Raw genomic sequence first — 19,397 nt, forward strand, 5'->3', positions numbered from 1 at the left:
ATGCCCGATCTGGGATTGGCAGATGCTTTTCGATTATTCGGACCAGCCCAGAGAAGCCAGCTCCTTGCGGACCTGGGGCTCGGTCTGGATCTTGAGCACCTGCGTGTCTTCCAGAAACTCTCCGTTTTCCTTCTTGACCTTGAGCTGTTCGATGGCACGCAATTTTTTCAGCAGGTTTCTAATTTTCTTTTCCTCGTACGAGATGACTCCGCCAATGACTCCGGCCTCGCCCTCCTGCTTCGGCGGCTCAGGCTTGTCGTCGCCCTTCTTCTTCTTCTGCTGTTGCTGTTTCTGCGGCTTGGCAGGCTCGACTGCTCCTGGAATGGTCTTTTTCGCAGGAACTGCGCCGGGAACCTGTTTTTTGCGTTGCAACGCTTCTCTCTGAGCCAGCGTTCTCACAGGCTCGGACGGCTGGTTTCTGGCGTGAGGCGGTCTGTACGCGCCGGCAGGCTTGTCAGCCGCAGACGAGATCTTAGCCCTTTTGGCCAGATACTCGACCGCAGAAACGTCTGGGATGCAGCACTCGTCCAGGCCCTTGATAGGCGGGAAGTCGCTCAGCGGCTGGAACCTCCAGTCGACACTGTACAGCTCCGGGAACTCCTTGACGTAGCACAGCGAGCCGTTCGCGTACCAGATCTTGACGCAGTTGTCGACACGCAGCCGCGGAGACGTGGTGGCCGTGAGGATGTAGCGGCCGTCTGGCGACCACTTGCAGACCGAGGTGTTGGAGGCCTTGAAGGAGGCCACCTTGGCAAACTTGTTCTGTCTATCGAGAATATCCACGTTGCCCTGCAAGTTGCCAAATCCTGCCACCAGGATGAATTTGGCGTGTGGAGAGAACAAAATGGTGTTGGACGAGTTTTGCGGCAGGGAGTGGATGGCATTTCCTCGGGCGTCGAAAAACGTCGTCTGCGACGGCATGTAGCCGTAGATCACGGCAAACTCACGGCTCGTGGGCGACCACGTGATGTCGTGGATCGGCCCCTCCTTGTCCAGAGCAATTCTCTGGTCGAACGCTCCCGAGATGCCCAATAAATACAACGTGGTCTGGCCATAGTACGACTTGTTGGACGAGTCCACGTCGGTGCTGACCAGGGCAAGGATGGACGTGCCCAGGTCGTTCCAGGTGAACTGGCACGACTCGCCGTTGAAAAATTGTTTCTGGGAAGTTGGTGTCTTGACGTTCGGCAGAGAGTACACCTGGATGTAGGACTGCTTGCCCTTGGATCCCGGCACAAACAGCGCCAGCGACGGGTTCTTGCCCGGCGACATCTTGAACGACTGGATCTGGCCAAGGTCCTTGACGTTGATCGAGTAGATGGCCTTCTGGCCCGGCTCGTGCGACTTGAAAAAGTCGATCTGGTGCATGTTGATCATCCGGCAGAAGATCGACTCGTCGCTGGTGAATTGGGCCTTCCAGCCCGACTGGCTCTTGTTCAGATACGATTGGATGGACACCCCAGCGCTGCTGGCCAGGTCCAGCTTCCAAACGGTGACGTTGTTGGCCCAGTTCCCGGACTCGTCGTCCAACTTTGTTGGTTTGGACCAGGTGGTCAAAAACGTGCCTTTCGGCGAGAACTGGAAGTCAAACACGTCTCCGACGGGGATGGTGAAAAGTACGCGTCCCGAATCCGCCTCGCAGATGGTCACACAGCTCGGCTGTGTGTATGCAAAAAGCGTTCCGTCGGGCGAGTAGGCAGAGCATCTGGTCTCCGATGAGGGCGCTTCAAAGTTCTCCACGGGCCTGAAAACCGGCTGCGCCTGTATCAATTGCACTGTTCGCGGTTGCCGACCTGGAGTTAGTGCACACCGGTGGTTTTACTTACAGTATATTTGTGGTACTTTCGACATGGAATGAAAAGTTTGAAAAAAATGGGAGAAAATCAAAAAAAAAATAATTATGGGACGAGAGAATCTATTTTGCTTGACGGTACTTAATTATCCAGTCTGGCACTGAACTCCAGCATCGCTAACCAAGTTTACTGGCGACTCTATGGACAGGATTATCGCTTTTACTCGTAGATCCACCCGTACATGGTTGGCTTGTAGTCAACAAGCTCCTCCTTCTTGAACCACAGGTTGATCTCCTTCTCGGCGTTCTCGACAGAGTCGGAACCGTGGATGATGTTTCTGCCCATGTCCAAGGCAAAGTCACCTCTGATGGTACCTGGGGCAGATTGCAGTGGGTTGGTAGCACCCAACAGGGCTCTACCCTGCTTGACAACGTCCTTGCCCTCCCAGACGGTGGCCAGAATTGGGCCGGACATCATGTAGGACAGCAGGGATGGGAAGAATGGCTTGGATTGCAGGTCGGCATAGTGCTCCCTCAGCAGAGACTCGTTGGCCAGGGTCAATTTGATACCCACAAGCTTGAAACCCTTGTTTTGGAATCTTCTCAGGATCTCTGGGAAAATGCCTCTCTGGACACCATCTGGCTTGACTGCAATGAAAGTTCTTTCGGTGGACATGTTGTGATCTGGAATAGAATGAAAAATGTGTTTCGTGGACGTGGGAAATAAATTTTCTGCCAGTGGCCGGGTAACTCCCCGTCAAGCTTTCTCGGCCGTGCGCGAGCTTTTATTTGTTTTTACATGAGTGCCACGCCGTATCGTCATGCCCAAAAGCGGTCGCCCACCACGCCGCTGACGCCCATGGTGAGAAACAACGTCCGGCGGAAGGTCGACGACGGGACTGACAGCTTGAAGAGCGTTCAGGCCGTGCTGGAGGACCCGCACGAAGCCAAAGACAGTGCGTCTGTGGCGGAGACAGCAGCGCAGACAGACGTGGAAAATGTGCCGCCCCAGCCATCTACACAGCAGGAACCTTCCAGGCCGCCCACGCAGCAGTCCTCGTCACAAAAGACGCAGCCGTCGAGACCTTCGTCTTCTGACGACTCGTCGCTCGCCCTGCTGGCAGTCTACCGCCGTGCATGGCTCAACGAACGCAAATACCTCCGCCAAAAAGAGCTCGTCAAGTTTCTGGAGCGCGAACGCGCCTGTTCATAACTATGTACACCCACGCTAATTTACCTCGTATCTTATCACCTTTATTTTTTTATTTATTTATTGATCCTCTTTATGGAGTTCGAACTAGAAATAGTGGCCGACCTCGAGACCGCCGCCGACTACGTGCGTGGCGTGCTGTGGTCAATTCTGTTCCACCGGCTGTTTGGCTGTGTCAGCGCCTCGCAAAGCAGTTTCTACGGCGTGGCCTACCCCCTGGCCAATAATCCCGAGCTTGAGGAGCTGGTCGATGCCAAGGCACAGGCGCTGGCGGACGCCTTTTCGCACGAGGCGTCCCGCTCGACGGCCGACCTCAACGACAACATGGTGCTGAAAGGCGTCATGGTTCTCAAGTTCTACGACCGCGAGGTGGAGCACCCCAACAGCAGTGTACCGAGCACACGGCCGCAGTCGCAGTCGTCGTCGGCGTCGGTGTCTCCAAACATGGCCAAATACGCGAACTGCTGGGAGAAATGGGTTCTCAAGATCAGTATCCTGATCAATAAGAATCAGATGCTTGACGTCAACGGGGCCAGCAAACTCGATCTGCACAAGCAGGATTTCGAAAACAACCTGTTTGCCATTTTGGAGCACGTCGACACGAACAAATCGCACATACCTCCGATTGCCAGCGTTGACGTGGCCCCGTTTCCCTTCAAGGTACTGTTTGCTCTAAATACACACGAGGCGCACACTTTGAACAGGGCGTTCCGCAATTTCGAGGTCTCCGACACCGAGTCCGACGAGTTCATTGACTACAGCATGGAATCGTTGCCGGATACGTTTGAACGGAACAAAAACGCATACACGGGACAGGAGATGCTCAAGACGGGCTATAAATTCATCAAAAAGCTACTGGAGTAAAAAAAAAAAGTTTAATTCGCGATTTGTTATGACCGGCGAGTTGCCGATTTTGCCCAATCCTCATCAGCATCAGCGGCTGATGAGCGATGTCTCGCGCAATCGGGCGACGGCCAAAATCGTCCAGGGCGACGAAGCAAAGGAAAAACGGCCCAAGGCGTGCACGCTGTGTCGAAGGAGCAAGGTCAAGTGCGAAAAGGATAGTAACGACGAAAGCTGCAAACGGTGCCGCGCACAGAACCTGCAATGTGTTTACGAGTACAAAATCGCAAGCTACAAGGTGGTAGGCGATGCAAGCACCAAGGAGCTGTCCAGAATCGTCAAGTCTCCTCCGAAACCCACCACCAAGCTGGCTTCCACGCAGCCTCCACCCATGCCCCATGCAAACTCAGGACGGGCAGCATCGCTGTCGCATATTTTAAACCCGCCCCAGCAGACAAACCAGCCGAAACCGGGCGCTGGCTGGCACTCGTCGGTGGAGGACCGATTGCAGGATTTTGGCAGCAAGCTGGGAAACATTCTGACCATCCTGCAAACTCCGGAGTCTCCATCACGGCCCTTGCTTCTCAAAGCTTCCTCGGAGGGTGCTCCGCGGAACGGGTCTGCCGAACCACAATCGTTAGCCGATATTCTTTCGCTCAGCGAGGCCGAGGAGCTGTTCCGGTTCTTCGACTCAAACATCTCTCCACAGCTGTTCGGGTTCAACATTTCGCAATACTCTGTCAACGAGCTGTGGACCCCCTCTCCCCTCTTGCTTGCCAGCGTGTGCGCAATCGCATCGATCCACCACCCGCTTCTCAGCCATTTGTTCCGCCAACTCGAACAACTAATCCATAAAATGAGCCAGCATCTGCTCGTGCGGGTGCCCACCACGGAGCTCGATACGTTTAACACCGTGCTTGCGCTGTGCTTCTGTGCTTTCTGGTTCCAGGAGAACCAGATGTTCACGGGAATGGCTCTCCAGCTGGCCAGCAATCTGAAGCTGAACAAACGGTCCAAAAACTCGCAGGTTTCCGACAAAAACAAGCTCAAGCTGTGGTATCTCCTGTACATCCTCGATGGCCAGCAATCGCTGGTATTTAATAGACAGCCGTTGATGAACTCGCATGACAAAACACTAAAGGAGAGCCGGCACCTGCTTCTCGAAGACGACACCGAAGAGGCTGGTCCCGAAGAAAACTATTCCAACCTGAGACTGGTTTCTCAGGTGGAGTACAACCAGGCAATCAGCAAAGTGTTTGAGGGCGACGCGTGGGATCTCATGGCGCCCGCATCGTTTGGACTTCCGTTCAAGACCAACCTCGAGCTCGACAAGTGGATGGTCCAGTGGACTGTCATGCTGTCGCCATTCAACAACGCCCCGATCTGGTCAAGCAAGAGCACGCTCATATACTACAATTTTGCCAAAATGCACATCAACTCGGCTGCAGTGAGGTCGTTGCACATGGACGGAGACGAGCTTCCGCGCTGGAAGGAGGTTGAGTCCGATCAGATTGAGAATATGGAGGAGAGTGGCCAGAAATTCCAGCAGAGAGAAATTTGCGAGGATGACGACGACGACCAGTACGAGCTGGAACTGTCTCCCCAGCAGTCGCGCATGGTATCGACGGAGATGGCTCTGTCGTCCGCAGAGACGGTCCTGAACCTTGTGCTGGGCGATACCGATATTCTGTCGGCCTTAAAGTATGCGCCTGTGCATATTCATATTATGCTCTACTATGCGGCGATGCTGGTACTGAACCCACCAGAGTATTTATCGAGCAAGGATAAGAGTTTTGAGGACACTTTGAACGCCATCGCGATAGTCAAGAAGCTGCGGTCGGTGATTCTGGGCAACCTGCCGATCGACAAGAGTTTTTCGAGTAAGCTGATTGAAGCTCTGTCTCGACTGCTTCAGGAGAGAGTGAAGAAATTGAAGGAAGATATCACGGACGAGCAGAAAGCCGAGCTGGAAAAAGTGCTTGTGAACAACGACACTACCTCATTTGCGAAAAAGAGAACGCGGCAAATCAGCGCGTGGCCCGGCTACGACCATGGCCATCCGAGCAAAAAAAGGGTGGTTGAAAAACCTGATCCCTAAATTTTTTTTGGCGCGATATTGTTTAGCATGAATAATTCCAACTTCCAGAAAGCCGTGAACGAGCTGCCTCGGCCAGACATTGACTGGTACGACGTGTCCAATGTTGTGAAGAGGGTAAGTAGGGAGCGTTTGCGACTAATCTCAGGCTCCCCAATACATCAACAAGCTAGGGTCTGGCGAAAAGATCTCTGATCCTGAGTTTGACAGGATTGTGTCTGAAATTAAGGGACTTGATAAGCAGTTTGAGACCTTTGAGTTGAGCTTGCAGAAACACCGCAACTCGATGTCGAGATTGCTGGCACACAGCATCTCCATAGGCGTCTGTTTCAGAGACATCAGCAGTCAGTCTGAGGGCGGGATCGTCAATAAACGGCAACTGTCGATGTTTGACCGCACCACGCAGTACGTGGAGCAATACAAGATGCTCCAGCCGGGGATGGAGGAGGAAACCAAGCTTTTTGAGGAACGCGTCGGCGCGCACCTGAAGAAAGTATCCAAGCAGATAAAAAACGCCAACAAGGCTATCAAGGAACGCCACTACGCGAGCATGGACTACGAGAAATACCAGCAGGAGGTCCGCAAGCTCGCCGACAAGCCGGAGCTGAGTTTGAAAGAGCACAAGCGCAAGTTTGAAGTCCAGAAAAGACTCGACGAGGCCAAGCTCAAGTACGACCTGTTGAACAACAAGCTAAAAATGGAGCTGCCCTTGTTCATGCTGATCATCAAGCAGATCATGAGCCAGGTGTTTGTGATGACCTATTTTGCTACTTTTACGATTTTTCACAACCTGTACGGCACGTGTGCGTCTCTCTCCACCGAGTTCAAGATCGACCTCGAGACGTTGCAGTACGACACTGATCTGGAGAACATGCGGCGGGCTTTCGCTGCCGCTCAGGAGCATGTCGTCGACTCGATCGAGCAGCTGTCTGTGGTGAACTTCCACCAGATCTCGCTCAACAAGCTGCAGATGAAGGTTCTCGAGACCACGGCTCCCGCAGAGACGTGCGTGGCCATGTACAACTTTGACGCTTCGCAGCCCGACGACCTGAGTTTCCGCGAGGGCGACCGCATCAAGATCCTGGACAGAAGCAACCCGGGGTGGTGGCGCGGCATGAAACTCACCGACGGCACCACAGGTATTTTCCCCTACAACTACGTGCGGCTTTTGTAACGAGAATCATTTGCTCTTTATAACTCCTGTTTATCCGGCACCACGGCCGCCTCAATGACGTCTTCTGGCGACAAGTTCGAGCGCGGGCCGTGGTACACTTTGTACTTGTAGAGATAGTAGTACACCAGGGACAGCACCCACGTTCCGCACGTGATCACCACCGTGTAGTTCATGGTATCCTTTTCGACCTCCTTGGTGGAGGGGAACATGCACAGGACGATGATGAACGCTCCCCACGCGCAGGTTGTCCATCCCACGAGGCGGGAGTAGAAGTCGCCCAGGTAGAACGCTCCAGGCTTGAACAGGAATTTTCCGTTGGTGAGTTTCAAAAAAACGGGCATGCACCACGCCAAATAGTTTCCAGCCACTCCGAGCGAGAACAGGGCGCTGGCGGCGGTGGAGCCGGCCAGGCACAGACAGCCGATGAGCCAGCCGACGAGAGACGAAAACACCACCGCTCTGATCGGCACTTTCAGCGTCCGGTGCACCACCTTGACGACGCTCGCGAACGGCAGGCCGTCGTCACGTGCAAAGGCCCAGACCTGCCGCGACAGGGCCGTCAGGATCGACGAGCCCATGAGCCACTGACAGACGGCCATGAGCGACATGAACGCGATGGCCCATCTGCGTCCGAGCGAGTCGTAGATGATCTGGGCCATCGGGAAGCCCGTTTCTGTGGCAAGCACGGCGTCGACGTCTGGGCTCATACAGGCCGTCAGACAGATGATGATGAACCAGCCCACGACGCCGCACACGCCAATCGAGGACATGATGCCGATGGGCACCCCGTAGGTGGCGTTTCTTGCCTCCTCGGACATGTGGACGCAGGAATCGAACGCGCCGATGGTCCAGACGGCCGTCATGAGCGAGAGACAGAACTGCCACCCGATGGGCCAGTCGGAGTGGTTCTGCACGGTGCCGAAGATGAACTTGCCGTCGTTGAAGCTGGAGTTGATGGAGGTTCCGATGGGCAGCGCGATCAGAAACAGCACGATGATGCCCGTGTTGCACACCATCGACGTGGTCTGCAGCCACGCGATGTGCTTCGAGCTAAAGCAGGTGCACAACGCCTGTGCAAATATGCATGCAGCAAAAACGCCGTATGTTTTTCCTGTGGTAATCTCGAAATCTCCATTTTTTGTGAGGTACACCGCAGCCAAGATTTCCTCTGCGTTTCCGTACCCGATGCTCACGAGCCCGGAGCAGAGGGCCAGCGAGTTCGACAGGCCAATGAGGTACGAGAGCGGGACCTTGATGCCTTTTGGCGCGTAGTGGTACGTCCAGAAGTAGAGCCCGCCGCTGGTTGGAATGGCCGACGCCAGCTCGCTCATGGACACGCCCACAAGGAAGATGAACACCGACGCGATCAGCCAAGACCACACAAAGCCGCTCGGCCCGGATGCGAGCCCCGTGCCCGTGACCGACGCGATCGACGGCAGCAGCCCCATGATACTGTACGCGATGCCAAACACCTGCACCGTGGAAAACGTTCTCTTGAGCTCCTGCTTGTACCCGATCTCGTGGAGCAGGTCCTCGTCGCCGTGGGCGTGCTTGGCGTCGATGGTGCGGACGGGCGACATCAGCGCGGTCGACCGCTGCGACAGCACAGACGTGATTGCGTGCGACATATCTGGGCCAGCTACATGTCCGGAATGGTGGCATATATAGCTGGGTAGTGTGACACCCGCTTAGCACAGCTATCGCGATAAGTCGCTTGATTAGTGGCTCTATATAATTATCTCGCCGCCGCGCCGCACATCTAGCCGCCGACGCACGGACGAGCGAAAACAGCACGCAAATTCCGCCGCTCTTATCAGTGGCAGCAATCGTGCAGATCACGCCCCTTTGCCCTCCATCACCATGTCCACCTTTAGCGGCTCGTCGTCGTCGTCGTCTTCGAGGTTCGACCGCGGCCCGTGGAAGTGCTTGTACTTGTAGACGAAGAAGTAGACGAACGACAAGATCCACACGCCGCAGCTGATCACCACGTTGTAGTTCATCGTGTCCTTTTCCACCGTTTTGTTCGACGGGAACATGCACAGCACCAGCACGAACGCCGTCCACAGACACGAGATCCAGCCCACGATCGGCGACAGCACCTTGCCGAGGTAGAACGCTCCGGGCCGGAACACAGAGCGGCCAGAGGTGAGTCTGAGCAGGGTCGGAGTGCTCCACGAGACGTAGTTTCCGGACACTCCGAGCGAGAAAAGAGCGTTGGCGGCCGTCGGGCCGGCAAGACACAGACAGCCGATCATCAACGCAACCACGGTAGCAAAGATGACGGCCCGGATAGGCACTCTGAGCCGTTTGTTGACTACCTTGACGATGCTCGAGAATGGCAGCCCGTTGTCTCTGGCAAACGCCCAGATCTGTCTGGAAAGCGCGGTCAGAATCGACGCCGCACACAGCCACTGGCAAACCGCCGTGAGCGACATGATACCGATGGCCCACTTTTTCCCCAGGGCGTCGTAGCAGATCTGAGCAAACGGGAAGCCGGTCTCAGTGTCGAGCACAGCAGCAACGTCCGGCTTCATGCAGGCCACCAGGCACAGCACGCACGCCCAGCCGCCAAATGCACAAACCCCGACTGCGCTGATGATACCAAGAGGAACTCCGTACGTTGCGTTCTGGGCCTCCTCGGACATGTGCACCGGAGAGTCGAATGCGCCGATCGACCAGATAGCCGCCATCCACGCAAGACAGAACTGCCAGCCGGTGCTCCAGTCCGAGTAGCTCTTGACGTGGCCGAAAATGAACTTGGCGTCTCTTCTGCCAAAGTCCGCCTGGGACGCTCCGATCGGCAGAGCCACCAAAAAGATGAACATCACCAGCGTGTTGGCGACTCCCGACACCGTCTGCAGGGTGGCCACGTTACGGCTGCTCACACAAGTTCCGATGGCAGCCACGATCACGCCCGCAGCAAAAACCGCGTACGTTCTGCCCTCTGTCACGTCGAAGTTGCCGTCTTTTTGGATCACCACGATGGCTAGGATCTCCTCGGCAAGTCCGTAGCTGACACTCACGAGTGCCGCACAGAGCGACATGGCATTCGTCATGCCGATGATGTACGAAAACAGGACCCTGAATCTCTCTGGAGCGTACACATAGGTCCAATAATAAAGTCCTCCACTGGTTGGAATAGCAGACGCTATTTGTTAGCGGATTAAAAAAAAAAAAAAGTCCAACATACCGTTTTCACTCATGGCAACAGCAATAGTTAAAATCATAATCGAGGTGACAAACCAGCCCCAGACAAAAGCCGCAGGACCACCAGCAAGCCCGATGGACGAAACAGAGGCCACGCCGGGCAAAATGCCCATAACACTGTAGGCAATACCAAAGATCTGGTAGGTCTTGAATTTCCGGTTCAGTTCCTGCTTGTATCCGATTTCCTTCAGCAGATCCTCGTCGCCGGCAGCCTGGGTCGCATCGATCACCCTCACTTGTGACTGGTGCGACTTGATAGCAGACAGCCGGGAGTGGATGGGGTTTAACGTAGACATGAGAGCAAGGTTCGAGGTCCCTTGTCCAAGCTTTTATACTCGGAAAATTTCACCTGCACACAGCTGCGTCCAAGACATTATCACTTATCTTAGCGGCAAATGGTGCCGCACTGTCTCGAGATCCGGCGACATCCGTACACCGCCGTGCCTGTCTGCGAGAGTTCCTGAGGTCGTGCACGCCTCCGATTTTCTGTGCAGCACTTCAAAAAACTCTCGTTTTAATATATTTGTACCGTTCTTTGCTAGACACACGCATTGTTTGCACACTACACGATGACTGTCGAACCTGAAGCCATTTTCCGTAAGTATACAGTTTGCGCTCTGGACTTCTAACCTCAGGCTCGGCGGAGATGTCCCTGGTTCAGCTGTATATCCCTGCCGAGATCGGCAGGACAGCTATTTATTCTCTGGGCAAGCTCGGCCTTGTTGAGTTCCGCGATCTCAACAGAAAGGTGAACGCGTTCCAGCGCTCGTTTGTCAACGAAATCAGGCGTCTGGACAACGTGGAAAGACAGTATCGCTACTTCCAGTCGGAAATGGATAACAGGGGAATAAAGCTTATTGAGTACGATTCGACTCCCGAGACGCTCACCACGAGCCAGCTGGACGAGATTGTGGAAGACGGGCAGCTTCTGGAAGACCGCATCAGCCAGCTGAGCAACGCCTCTGAAGACCTTCTCAAACAACAGGTGGACCTGAAACAGTACCAGCAAGTGTTGGCAGCCACCGACAGGTATTTCCAGCATGTCGAGACCGCCGACCTGATCGATCTGGGCGAGCCTGAGTTTTTGGAGAACGGGGGAGTTCGCGACGCCAACTTCATCACAGGGGTGATTCCCAGAGCCAAGGTCGAAGTCCTGGAGAGAATACTGTGGCGTGTTCTCCGTGGCAATCTTTTCATCACTTCGGCCGAAATAGGCCAAAGACTGTACGACATCAAAACGAAAAGCTACGTCGACAAAAACAGTTTCATTATTTTTGCGCACGGTGAGCTCATTCTGTCTCGCGTGCGCAAGATCTGCGAGTCTCTGGATGCAGACCTGTATTTTGTGGACCAGGAGGCCAAAAGAAGAGCCCAGCAAATGCGCGAGGTCAACGAGAAGCTTGCGGACGTGACGAACGTGCTGGAGTCGACAGAACTCACGCTCGAGACCGAACTGAGCGCTGTTGCTTCCGAGCTCGATCTCTGGTGGAAAGCCGTGAAGCTGGAGAAATCCGTGTACTCCGTGATGAACCTGTGCCACTACGACCAGGCCAGACGGTGTCTTATCGGAGAAGGATGGGTGCCTAGCGACGATTTCGACAAAGTGAAGAGCGTGCTGGAGGAAATCACCACCAAGTACTCTGACAGTCCCGAGGAGTCGTTCCCTATTGTCGTCAACACCGTTGAGACAACAAGGACGCCGCCAACCTACCATAAAGTCAACAAGTTCACTGCAGCGTACCAGGCGATGTGCGATGCGTACGGTGTTGCTACATATAGAGAGGTGAACCCTGGTCTGCCGACCGTGGCGACGTTCCCGTTCATGTTTGCTATCATGTTTGGTGACCTGGGACACGGGTTCATCATGTTTCTGGCTGCTCTGACGCTCGTTCTCAACGAGAGAAAAATCGCCAAGATGAAGAGAGACGAGATCTTCGACATGGCGTATTCCGGAAGATACATTCTGCTCATGATGGGCTTTTTCTCGATGTACACCGGATTCCTGTACAACGATGTGTTTTCGCTCTCGACAACGTTCTTCAAATCCGGCTGGAAGTGGCCAGAGTCCTGGAAAGAAGGAGAAACCATAGTCGGAACACAGACGGGCGTGTATCCATTCGGTCTTGACCCAGCATGGCATGGAACAGAGAACAACCTGCTCTTCACCAACTCGTACAAGATGAAACTGTCCATTCTCATGGGATTCATCCACATGACCTACTCCTACGCATTCTCCCTCGTGAACTATGTCTACTTCAAGTCCAAAATAGACATCATCGGCAACTTCGTTCCTGGGCTCTTGTTCATGCAGGGAATCTTTGGCTATCTGTCGCTGTGCATTGTCTACAAGTGGTGTGTCGACTGGATTAAGATCAACAAGCCGGCTCCAAGCTTGCTGAACATGCTGATCAACATGTTCTTGGCCCCAGGAAAAATCGACGACGAGCTGTACCCTGGCCAGTCGACTGTCCAGGTCGCTCTTTTGCTGATTGCGCTAGTTTCCGTGCCATGTCTGCTGCTCATCAAGCCGTTGCACTTCAAATTCTCAAGCTCGCACCACTACGAGAGCCTGCCTTCGGAGTCGTCAAGCAACAACCTCCTGACCAACCTGAATCTTGACGACGAGGAAGAGCACGAGGAACACACATTTGGCGACGTGATGATCCACCAGGTGATTCACACCATCGAGTTCTGCCTCAATTGCGTCTCCCACACGGCGTCGTACCTCCGTCTGTGGGCCCTTTCGCTTGCACACGCACAGCTGTCGTCCGTGCTATGGTCCATGACGATCGCCAACAGCTTTTCAGCTACAGGACTGTTGGGATCGGTGTTTGTGTTCCTCATGTTTGGCATGTGGTTTGTGCTCACGGTGGCCATTCTGGTGGTCATGGAAGGCACGTCTGCCATGCTGCACGCGCTCAGACTGCACTGGGTCGAGTCGATGTCCAAGTATTTCGAGGGCGAGGGAATTGCATACCAACCTTTCTCGTTCAAGGTGGTGCTGGATATCTAGATTAGCCACGCGGTGCACGGATGTAGATAACATATTAATAGTCTTGCTAGGAAAAAAAACAGTATCCTCACGATGGCTAACAAGAGCCGGCCCAAAAAGACAAGGGGCCAGCTGTACAAGAAATACGTATACGGGGTGAAGGAGAACGGCCCGGCCGGTGTTGGGGCAGCCACCACGCTGCAGCCAGAGGTCTTTTCCGAGGTGTGGAATGGCTATGTGTGGCCCCGGTCTCAGTTCCAGAAGGTGGATGTTCTCAAAGTGTCCGTTGCCCTGGGGCGTGGGATGGTTGTGCAAGAAGACCGCATGAAGCTGCCCTTTGAGCTCATTTTGTTGGTTTTGGAACACACAGAAAACCCGTACTGCTTGAACCATCTCCTGATCAGCCGTGCGTTCTACTACGTTTTGATGCCCAAGTTGTACTACTATCCGCGCCTCAAGTCGTCGAACTTTGCGCAGTTTGTTGACCTCGTATCCCAGCACCAGAACAAGAAACGGTTTGAGGGGCTTGTCAAGATCCTTGATCTGTCCCAGATCATACAGTCGGGGAAAAACTCGTACGTTTCGAAGCTTCTGAGACGATTCAGCGGGTCGTTGGAGGTGTTTATTGCCTCGCAAGCCAGTTTCGGGCTTTCACCGCTGATCAGCTTGCGACTCTGCCACAACCTGAAGATATTGGACCTGCGACTCGTCTCTGAGACCGTGAATCTGAGGGAGCTGTTCAACTCCATCAAGTCGGCCCCGCTGCTAGAGCAGCTCTCGTTTCCACGGTCTTCGATCTCGTGCGAGGACTACGACATGGAATGGCCGTCCAAGCTCTGGTATTTGCGGCTCCAGGGCGGCATATCCAACAAGTTCCTCACAGAGTCGCGGTTTCCGGCCTCCATCACGTCGTTGGAGTTCGCACACTGTCCGAATATCACCGGAGAAGCGATCAACGAAATGCTCATGCACATCGGATACAACCTGCGGCGACTCTCGATCTTCTATCCCATGCCAAAACTCAAAAGCAACTCTCTCGACACGGTGTTCCTCTACTGTCCGAACCTTGTTTATTTGTACATCAACATCGAGTACTTCTCCAAAGACCTGTTTCACGACGAGCTGCTGCCGCCGCTGGAAGAATACCCGCGCCCTTTGCGCACACTATGCATTGACTCCTCGGGACTGTTGGGCCAAGGGTCCAAGATCCACCCGGACGACCTCACCATTGCACTATGGGAAGAGCGATTACCCTGTTTGGCGAGTCTCAAGGTGAGCATGATGCTGGGATGGAACTACGACAGCGACTCGGTCCAGGACCTGGTGAACGAGCTCGAAGATAGAGGCGGCGCGCTATACAAAATGTAGGACACATTTACATACTAATCGATATCCGCATTGTTACAGACTCTTATTCATGAACTTGCGTCTGGTAAAGGCCAGCCAGTACTTGCTTGGTAGGTTGCTATCTTTGTAAATCCGTGCAATCAGACGGTTGGCCAGTTCCTGTCTGAATTGGGCTAGGTACTGTCTCAGGAACAGCGCCTCGTTCTTGTCTCTTGGAGGCTGGTAAAGAGAGTTCAGCGGGAAACCGACCTCGCCGGGAATTGAGAAGTTGTCCAGAGCAAGGTTGGTCAAAACGCGAACAGCCTCGTTTTGCGACGTCGAGGCATTGAGGGCGTTCAGACACTGCGAGACAAACAGAATTCCGTAGATCAGTGTCCGGTCGGCAGGGCCCTTGATCTCAAAGTTCTTGAAAAACGAGTTGGCCCTAAACAGGTCAAGAACCTCGTCGATGATGTCGTAGTCGGACGAGGCAGGATACGCTGGTCCTTTGAACCTTGTTCTCAGCGGCAGCACTGCAAAGTTGCCCACAAGTCTGGTATCTTGCGACTCGTCTGCCAAGAAGGTCGAATGATAGGCCTGTGTGTTAGATATAGCGGCTTGTTGGTACTTACTGGCATGTTCAGATGGATATATTTCTAGGGTGCCAGGTGTATCTAGACCAGCCGGAAGAACCGCGGTGGCTGGTGCTCCCTGTCTTGCGAGGCCTTGGCCGGCTTGGAATTGTGGCGCAGCTTCGGCAAGTCTTTTTTTTCCCATCGCGATGTGCACTAAGCTAGAAAAAACAAGGAACAGCCAAAACTAATTTCGTTGAATGAACGGATTATAATATATTATAGTCCCGCCCATTGCTATATCATTGTATCTCGCCTACACACCAATTTCCACAGTATTGCTTATTGGATCTTTGCTGCCAAAGAGCGACGCGCAGCGACTCAGATCAGCATAACTATACAGAGACATGTATCATTCGCAACAAAACAATGAGCAAGCTCCTCACATAAAACAGCCTCCCCAGCTCGCGATCCCTAATCAGCAACAGGCTATCTCCGTGGGGAATATTCCCCCGTTACCGCCCTCCCGGTTCCAACACCTGAACCAGGTCCCGGTCCCCCATATTCCTCATCCCGAGACCCAGCATCCCATGTCGGCAGGCCCACAACGGCGGTATTTCGATCATTCGCAGCAGACACAGCCACAACCTCATCCTTACAGAGCCAACCTGACGTTCCAGCATGACCACCAGATCGATACTCATCAGCCGGTTCCCAAGCCACAGGCAAGGGACCCTCACACCGACTATCCGCAACCAAACGGGACTCAGCAGGCAATGCGTTCATACTCGGATTCGGTGCCCCGCCCAAGACACTATCCTGTGCCGATGCAGCAGATGCCTCAAATGCATCCTATGCACCAGCAGCGAGGACCTCCGCTTCCGAAGCTCACCAACCCGAACGCTGTTCCGCAAAGATACTACGCCCCATCTCCTACGCAACAGCTGGCCCCACAATCGCCAGGAACTCTGGATCCAGCACAGAAAAGTCCCATGATGCGCCAATCCCTGAACTTTCTCAGAGGCACGAGGAATGTATCCTCTCCAATTCTGCCTTCGGAACACCCTGAAAGATTCGGAGAGCCGCAGCAAATCGACGATGGTCTGAAAAAGTACCACACCACCAACACCAAACATCAAGTCACCACTTCTGGACGAGTGATCCCGCAGAAAGCCGACATTAATCCGCCTCCGCAGGAGGCTCCCAAAAAGTCAAGAAGTTTCACTTCTTTGACCAAAAGAGTTGCGTCTTCAAGCTCACTCCGAAACTCTGCCGACAGAGACAAGCTATACCCAGCAGCCTCGCTGTGCTCCAAAACCATTGTGACCTCATCTTCAACTAAAGTCCCGTATGTGTATCCTGCTGTTCTTTCCAACGTTGCTAAGGCGTTCAGGGCGCGGATCCAGCTCGACTCAAAGTTCAAAAATGGTCTTGAGTACAGAGACTCGTTCACAGGTGCCGAGGCGGTGGATTGCATTGCCAGAATCATCAGGACGTCGGATCGGAATTTGGCGCTTCTGCTAGGTAGATCCTTGGATGCGCAGAAATTGTTCCATGATGTGACGTACGAGCATCGACTCAGGGACTCCAACAACGAGGTTTACCAGTTCTCGGAGGAGGTGTTTGATGTTTATCCCAACGAGTCTGCTGGCCTCCAGCGTCACGAGTCTGTTAGCTCGGATATACACGAGACCGAAAACAATGGCTCTCCATCAATGATGTCTTCACCAAATGGCAACCATAATTCCAAATCGAGTTCCTTCGGGGTGCCAGTGGTGGGAGTTTTCACTCTGCTGACGGAATGCTATTCGCCAACGTGTTCTAGAGATAATCTGTGCTATAGCATTGTTTGTCCGAGAAGGTTGGAGCAGCAGGCTAGATTGGGCTCGAAATCCTCTTTGACGAGGTCTGACTCGCATTTGTCGCTCACGCAAAAGGAGGAGCAGAAAGCGTTCTGGTCGTACACAGTTCCAAAGAGCATTTTGGATAGCATGGACAAGAGAGAGATCAAGCGCCAGGAGTGTATTTTTGAGATGATTTATTCCGAAAGGGATTTTGTCAAAGACTTGGAATATTTAAGAGAGTTCTGGATTAGACCTTTGTCGGAGACAAAAATCATCAAAGAGAACGAGAGAGAACATTTTGTGAACACTGTATTTTACAACATTAATGAGATCTGGGAGATCAACTCGAGGTTCGCAGAGGCATTGACCAAGAGACAGCAGGAAAAGCCGGTTGTCGACGAGATAGGGGACTTGTTTTTAGAGTTTATTCCTCGTTTTGAGCCGTTTGTCAAATACGGTGCTGGCCAAGTGAAGGGAAAATACGAGTTTGACCGCCAAAAGAGACACAATCCATTCTTTGTGAGGTTCATTGAAGACACCAGCAATAGAGCTGAATCTCGTAGACTTGATGTGTCGTCTTATCTTTCGAAACCTACAACTCGGCCGGCAAGGTACCCTCTTCTTTTGAAGAGCATTAGAGACCACACTGACCCTGAGTCCAAAGATTATGCCAACTTGAATAAGGCTATTGAGCTTCTTCAAAAAATGCTGACAAGGATCAACTACGAGACAGGAAAAGCAGCTGATAGACTGAACCTTTTCTTGTTGAAACAGAAACTGGTTTTCAGACCTGGCGAATATATCGATCTGAGATTGACATCAGAACACCGCAAACTGTTATATCAATGCGTATTGAAGAAGAGAAATTACCAGGACAAGGAAAAACAAGGAGAAGTGCAAGTGTACCTTTTCGATCATGCTTTACTATTTGTCAGAATCAAGGTCGTCAACAAGCGAGAGGTATACAGGGTTTATCAAAGGCCTATTCCTCTGCCTCTGTTGTTTGTCTCGCTAACTGAAGATAGCCCTTCCATCAAACAAATCAAAAAGTCTGCCTCTACGGGCTCGTTGACGGGATCTACATCTTCGTTACTTTTCAAGGACGCACATACTACGAGCGGACTGCATTTGGCAACGACTTCGGCCAAATGTCCAATTTCCTTCACATACTTGGGCAGAAGCGGATACGACTTGACATTGTATGCTACGCCAACGGTGCAACGAATGCTAATCGACAAGCTGGAAACGCAAACCAGAAAATTAATTGACGATAATGATGTTTTCACCTTGACCCCATTAACGTCCAATTTCTTTGACCATAATAATAAGATCAACTGTGTTGTTCCTTTCGATGGTGGCAGAAAATTGCTGTATGGTACCGATTCGGGTATCTATGTGAATGATGTTAAAGTCATTGACAACGGGTCCAGGGTTGTTTCGAGACCGGTGAAGATCATCAGCAAAATTAATATCATCCAAGTGGAGATTCTCAGCGAATACCAGACTCTGCTGGCTTTAAGCGACAAGAAGCTATTCTACTGGCCTAGTGACGTGTTAAGCGGAGGAGATGCAGTGAAGAACGGCAAGCTTGGAAAGGAGCTAATGACGCATGTGTCGTTCTTCAAAACGGGCGTGTGTGCCGGAAGAATGCTTGTTTGTGCGGCCAAGTCCTCTTCTAACCTGATCAGAATTTTTGAGCCTATCGATCCGATCAGCCAGAGAAAACAAAAGAAAAAGTTCTCGCCGGAAACGAAAGACGTCAGTTTCAACTCGGAGCCTGTCTCGATTAGTTTCCTCAAGACCAAGCTGTGTGTGGGCTGTTCGAAAGGCTTTGAGATTGTTTCGCTGGAAACTCACGAGATCAAACAGCTTCTGGATGCCGCAGACACGTCTCTTGACTTTGTGGTCGGCAAGGAAGGTCTGAAGCCCCTGGAGATCGACAGGATCAACTCCGACTTCCTGCTGAGTTACTCAAACTTCTCCTTTTTCATCAACTACAGCGGCTGGAGATCGAGACCCAAGTGGATCATCCACTGGGAAGGCGTTCCACACGCTTTTGCTCTGTGGTACCCGTATCTTCTGGCCTTTGATTCTGGTTTCATTGAGATCCGCCACGTTGAGAGCGGAGAGCTTTTGCGTGTCATCATCGCAGAAAAGATCCGCTTCTTGCACTCCAGCTCGCAAGAGATCTTGTATGCGTACGAGGACGAAAGAGGATACGACGTGGTCGCGTCACTGGATTTCTGGGATAAAAGCATGAAAAACAGAAGTCGCGGAAACACCCTTCATACACAAGCGCCAAGCAGCACGGCCAGCGCGGCTACTCTGGTTCCAAAATGACA

The 19,397-nt window shown here is 52.9% G+C and overlaps 12 protein-coding genes across 12 annotated transcripts; 9 read left to right on the forward strand and 3 right to left on the reverse strand.

The window, feature by feature from the left end:
• Window positions 1-33: 33 nt before the first annotated feature.
• KL928_000667 (uncharacterized protein) lies at window positions 34-2,468 on the reverse strand (the record flags this gene model as incomplete). The annotated part of the gene is made up of 2 exons (XM_043206387.1): window positions 34-1,744; window positions 2,035-2,468. 2 exons carry the CDS (start codon window positions 2,466-2,468, stop codon window positions 34-36), a joined length of 2,145 nt encoding a protein of 714 aa, XP_043062562.1.
• A 123-nt stretch (window positions 2,469-2,591) lies between these two features.
• On the forward strand, window positions 2,592-3,005 carry KL928_000668 (uncharacterized protein; the record flags this gene model as incomplete). The annotated part of the gene is made up of 1 exon (XM_043206388.1): window positions 2,592-3,005. The coding sequence occupies one exon, from the start codon at window positions 2,592-2,594 to the stop codon at window positions 3,003-3,005; it is 414 nt and encodes a 137-aa protein (XP_043062563.1).
• A 72-nt stretch (window positions 3,006-3,077) lies between these two features.
• Window positions 3,078-3,866, forward strand: KL928_000669 (uncharacterized protein; the record flags this gene model as incomplete). The annotated part of the gene is made up of 1 exon (XM_043206389.1): window positions 3,078-3,866. The coding sequence occupies one exon, from the start codon at window positions 3,078-3,080 to the stop codon at window positions 3,864-3,866; it is 789 nt and encodes a 262-aa protein (XP_043062564.1).
• Window positions 3,867-3,894: 28 nt separating this feature from the next.
• On the forward strand, window positions 3,895-5,943 carry KL928_000670 (uncharacterized protein; the record flags this gene model as incomplete). The annotated part of the gene is made up of 1 exon (XM_043206391.1): window positions 3,895-5,943. The coding sequence occupies one exon, from the start codon at window positions 3,895-3,897 to the stop codon at window positions 5,941-5,943; it is 2,049 nt and encodes a 682-aa protein (XP_043062565.1).
• Window positions 5,944-5,970: 27 nt separating this feature from the next.
• KL928_000671 (uncharacterized protein) lies at window positions 5,971-7,114 on the forward strand (the record flags this gene model as incomplete). The annotated part of the gene is made up of 2 exons (XM_043206392.1): window positions 5,971-6,057; window positions 6,128-7,114. 2 exons carry the CDS (start codon window positions 5,971-5,973, stop codon window positions 7,112-7,114), a joined length of 1,074 nt encoding a protein of 357 aa, XP_043062566.1.
• Window positions 7,115-7,168: 54 nt separating this feature from the next.
• Window positions 7,169-8,790, forward strand: KL928_000672 (uncharacterized protein; the record flags this gene model as incomplete). Its single annotated transcript, XM_043206393.1, has 2 exons — window positions 7,169-7,203; window positions 7,410-8,790. The coding sequence occupies 2 exons, from the start codon at window positions 7,169-7,171 to the stop codon at window positions 8,788-8,790; spliced, it is 1,416 nt and encodes a 471-aa protein (XP_043062567.1).
• Window positions 8,791-8,974: 184 nt separating this feature from the next.
• Window positions 8,975-10,104, forward strand: KL928_000673 (uncharacterized protein; the record flags this gene model as incomplete). The annotated part of the gene is made up of 2 exons (XM_043206394.1): window positions 8,975-9,030; window positions 9,249-10,104. 2 exons carry the CDS (start codon window positions 8,975-8,977, stop codon window positions 10,102-10,104), a joined length of 912 nt encoding a protein of 303 aa, XP_043062568.1.
• A 62-nt stretch (window positions 10,105-10,166) lies between these two features.
• Window positions 10,167-10,617, reverse strand: KL928_000674 (uncharacterized protein; the record flags this gene model as incomplete). Its single annotated transcript, XM_043206395.1, has 2 exons — window positions 10,167-10,195; window positions 10,305-10,617. 2 exons carry the CDS (start codon window positions 10,615-10,617, stop codon window positions 10,167-10,169), a joined length of 342 nt encoding a protein of 113 aa, XP_043062569.1.
• A 350-nt stretch (window positions 10,618-10,967) lies between these two features.
• On the forward strand, window positions 10,968-13,334 carry KL928_000675 (uncharacterized protein; the record flags this gene model as incomplete). Its single annotated transcript, XM_043206396.1, has 1 exon — window positions 10,968-13,334. The coding sequence occupies one exon, from the start codon at window positions 10,968-10,970 to the stop codon at window positions 13,332-13,334; it is 2,367 nt and encodes a 788-aa protein (XP_043062570.1).
• A 72-nt stretch (window positions 13,335-13,406) lies between these two features.
• KL928_000676 (uncharacterized protein) lies at window positions 13,407-14,681 on the forward strand (the record flags this gene model as incomplete). Its single annotated transcript, XM_043206397.1, has 1 exon — window positions 13,407-14,681. The coding sequence occupies one exon, from the start codon at window positions 13,407-13,409 to the stop codon at window positions 14,679-14,681; it is 1,275 nt and encodes a 424-aa protein (XP_043062571.1).
• A 33-nt stretch (window positions 14,682-14,714) lies between these two features.
• KL928_000677 (uncharacterized protein) lies at window positions 14,715-15,416 on the reverse strand (the record flags this gene model as incomplete). Its single annotated transcript, XM_043206398.1, has 1 exon — window positions 14,715-15,416. The coding sequence occupies one exon, from the start codon at window positions 15,414-15,416 to the stop codon at window positions 14,715-14,717; it is 702 nt and encodes a 233-aa protein (XP_043062572.1).
• Window positions 15,417-15,618: 202 nt separating this feature from the next.
• KL928_000678 (uncharacterized protein) lies at window positions 15,619-19,395 on the forward strand (the record flags this gene model as incomplete). Its single annotated transcript, XM_043206399.1, has 1 exon — window positions 15,619-19,395. The coding sequence occupies one exon, from the start codon at window positions 15,619-15,621 to the stop codon at window positions 19,393-19,395; it is 3,777 nt and encodes a 1,258-aa protein (XP_043062573.1).
• Window positions 19,396-19,397: the final 2 nt, after the last annotated feature.

The sequence above is a fragment of the Ogataea angusta genome (genome assembly GCF_019207475.1).
Source record: "Ogataea angusta isolate 61-244 chromosome Unknown 61-244_NODE_1_length_1302399_cov_90.877568, whole genome shotgun sequence".
Taxonomy (NCBI): domain Eukaryota; kingdom Fungi; phylum Ascomycota; class Pichiomycetes; order Pichiales; family Pichiaceae; genus Ogataea; species Ogataea angusta.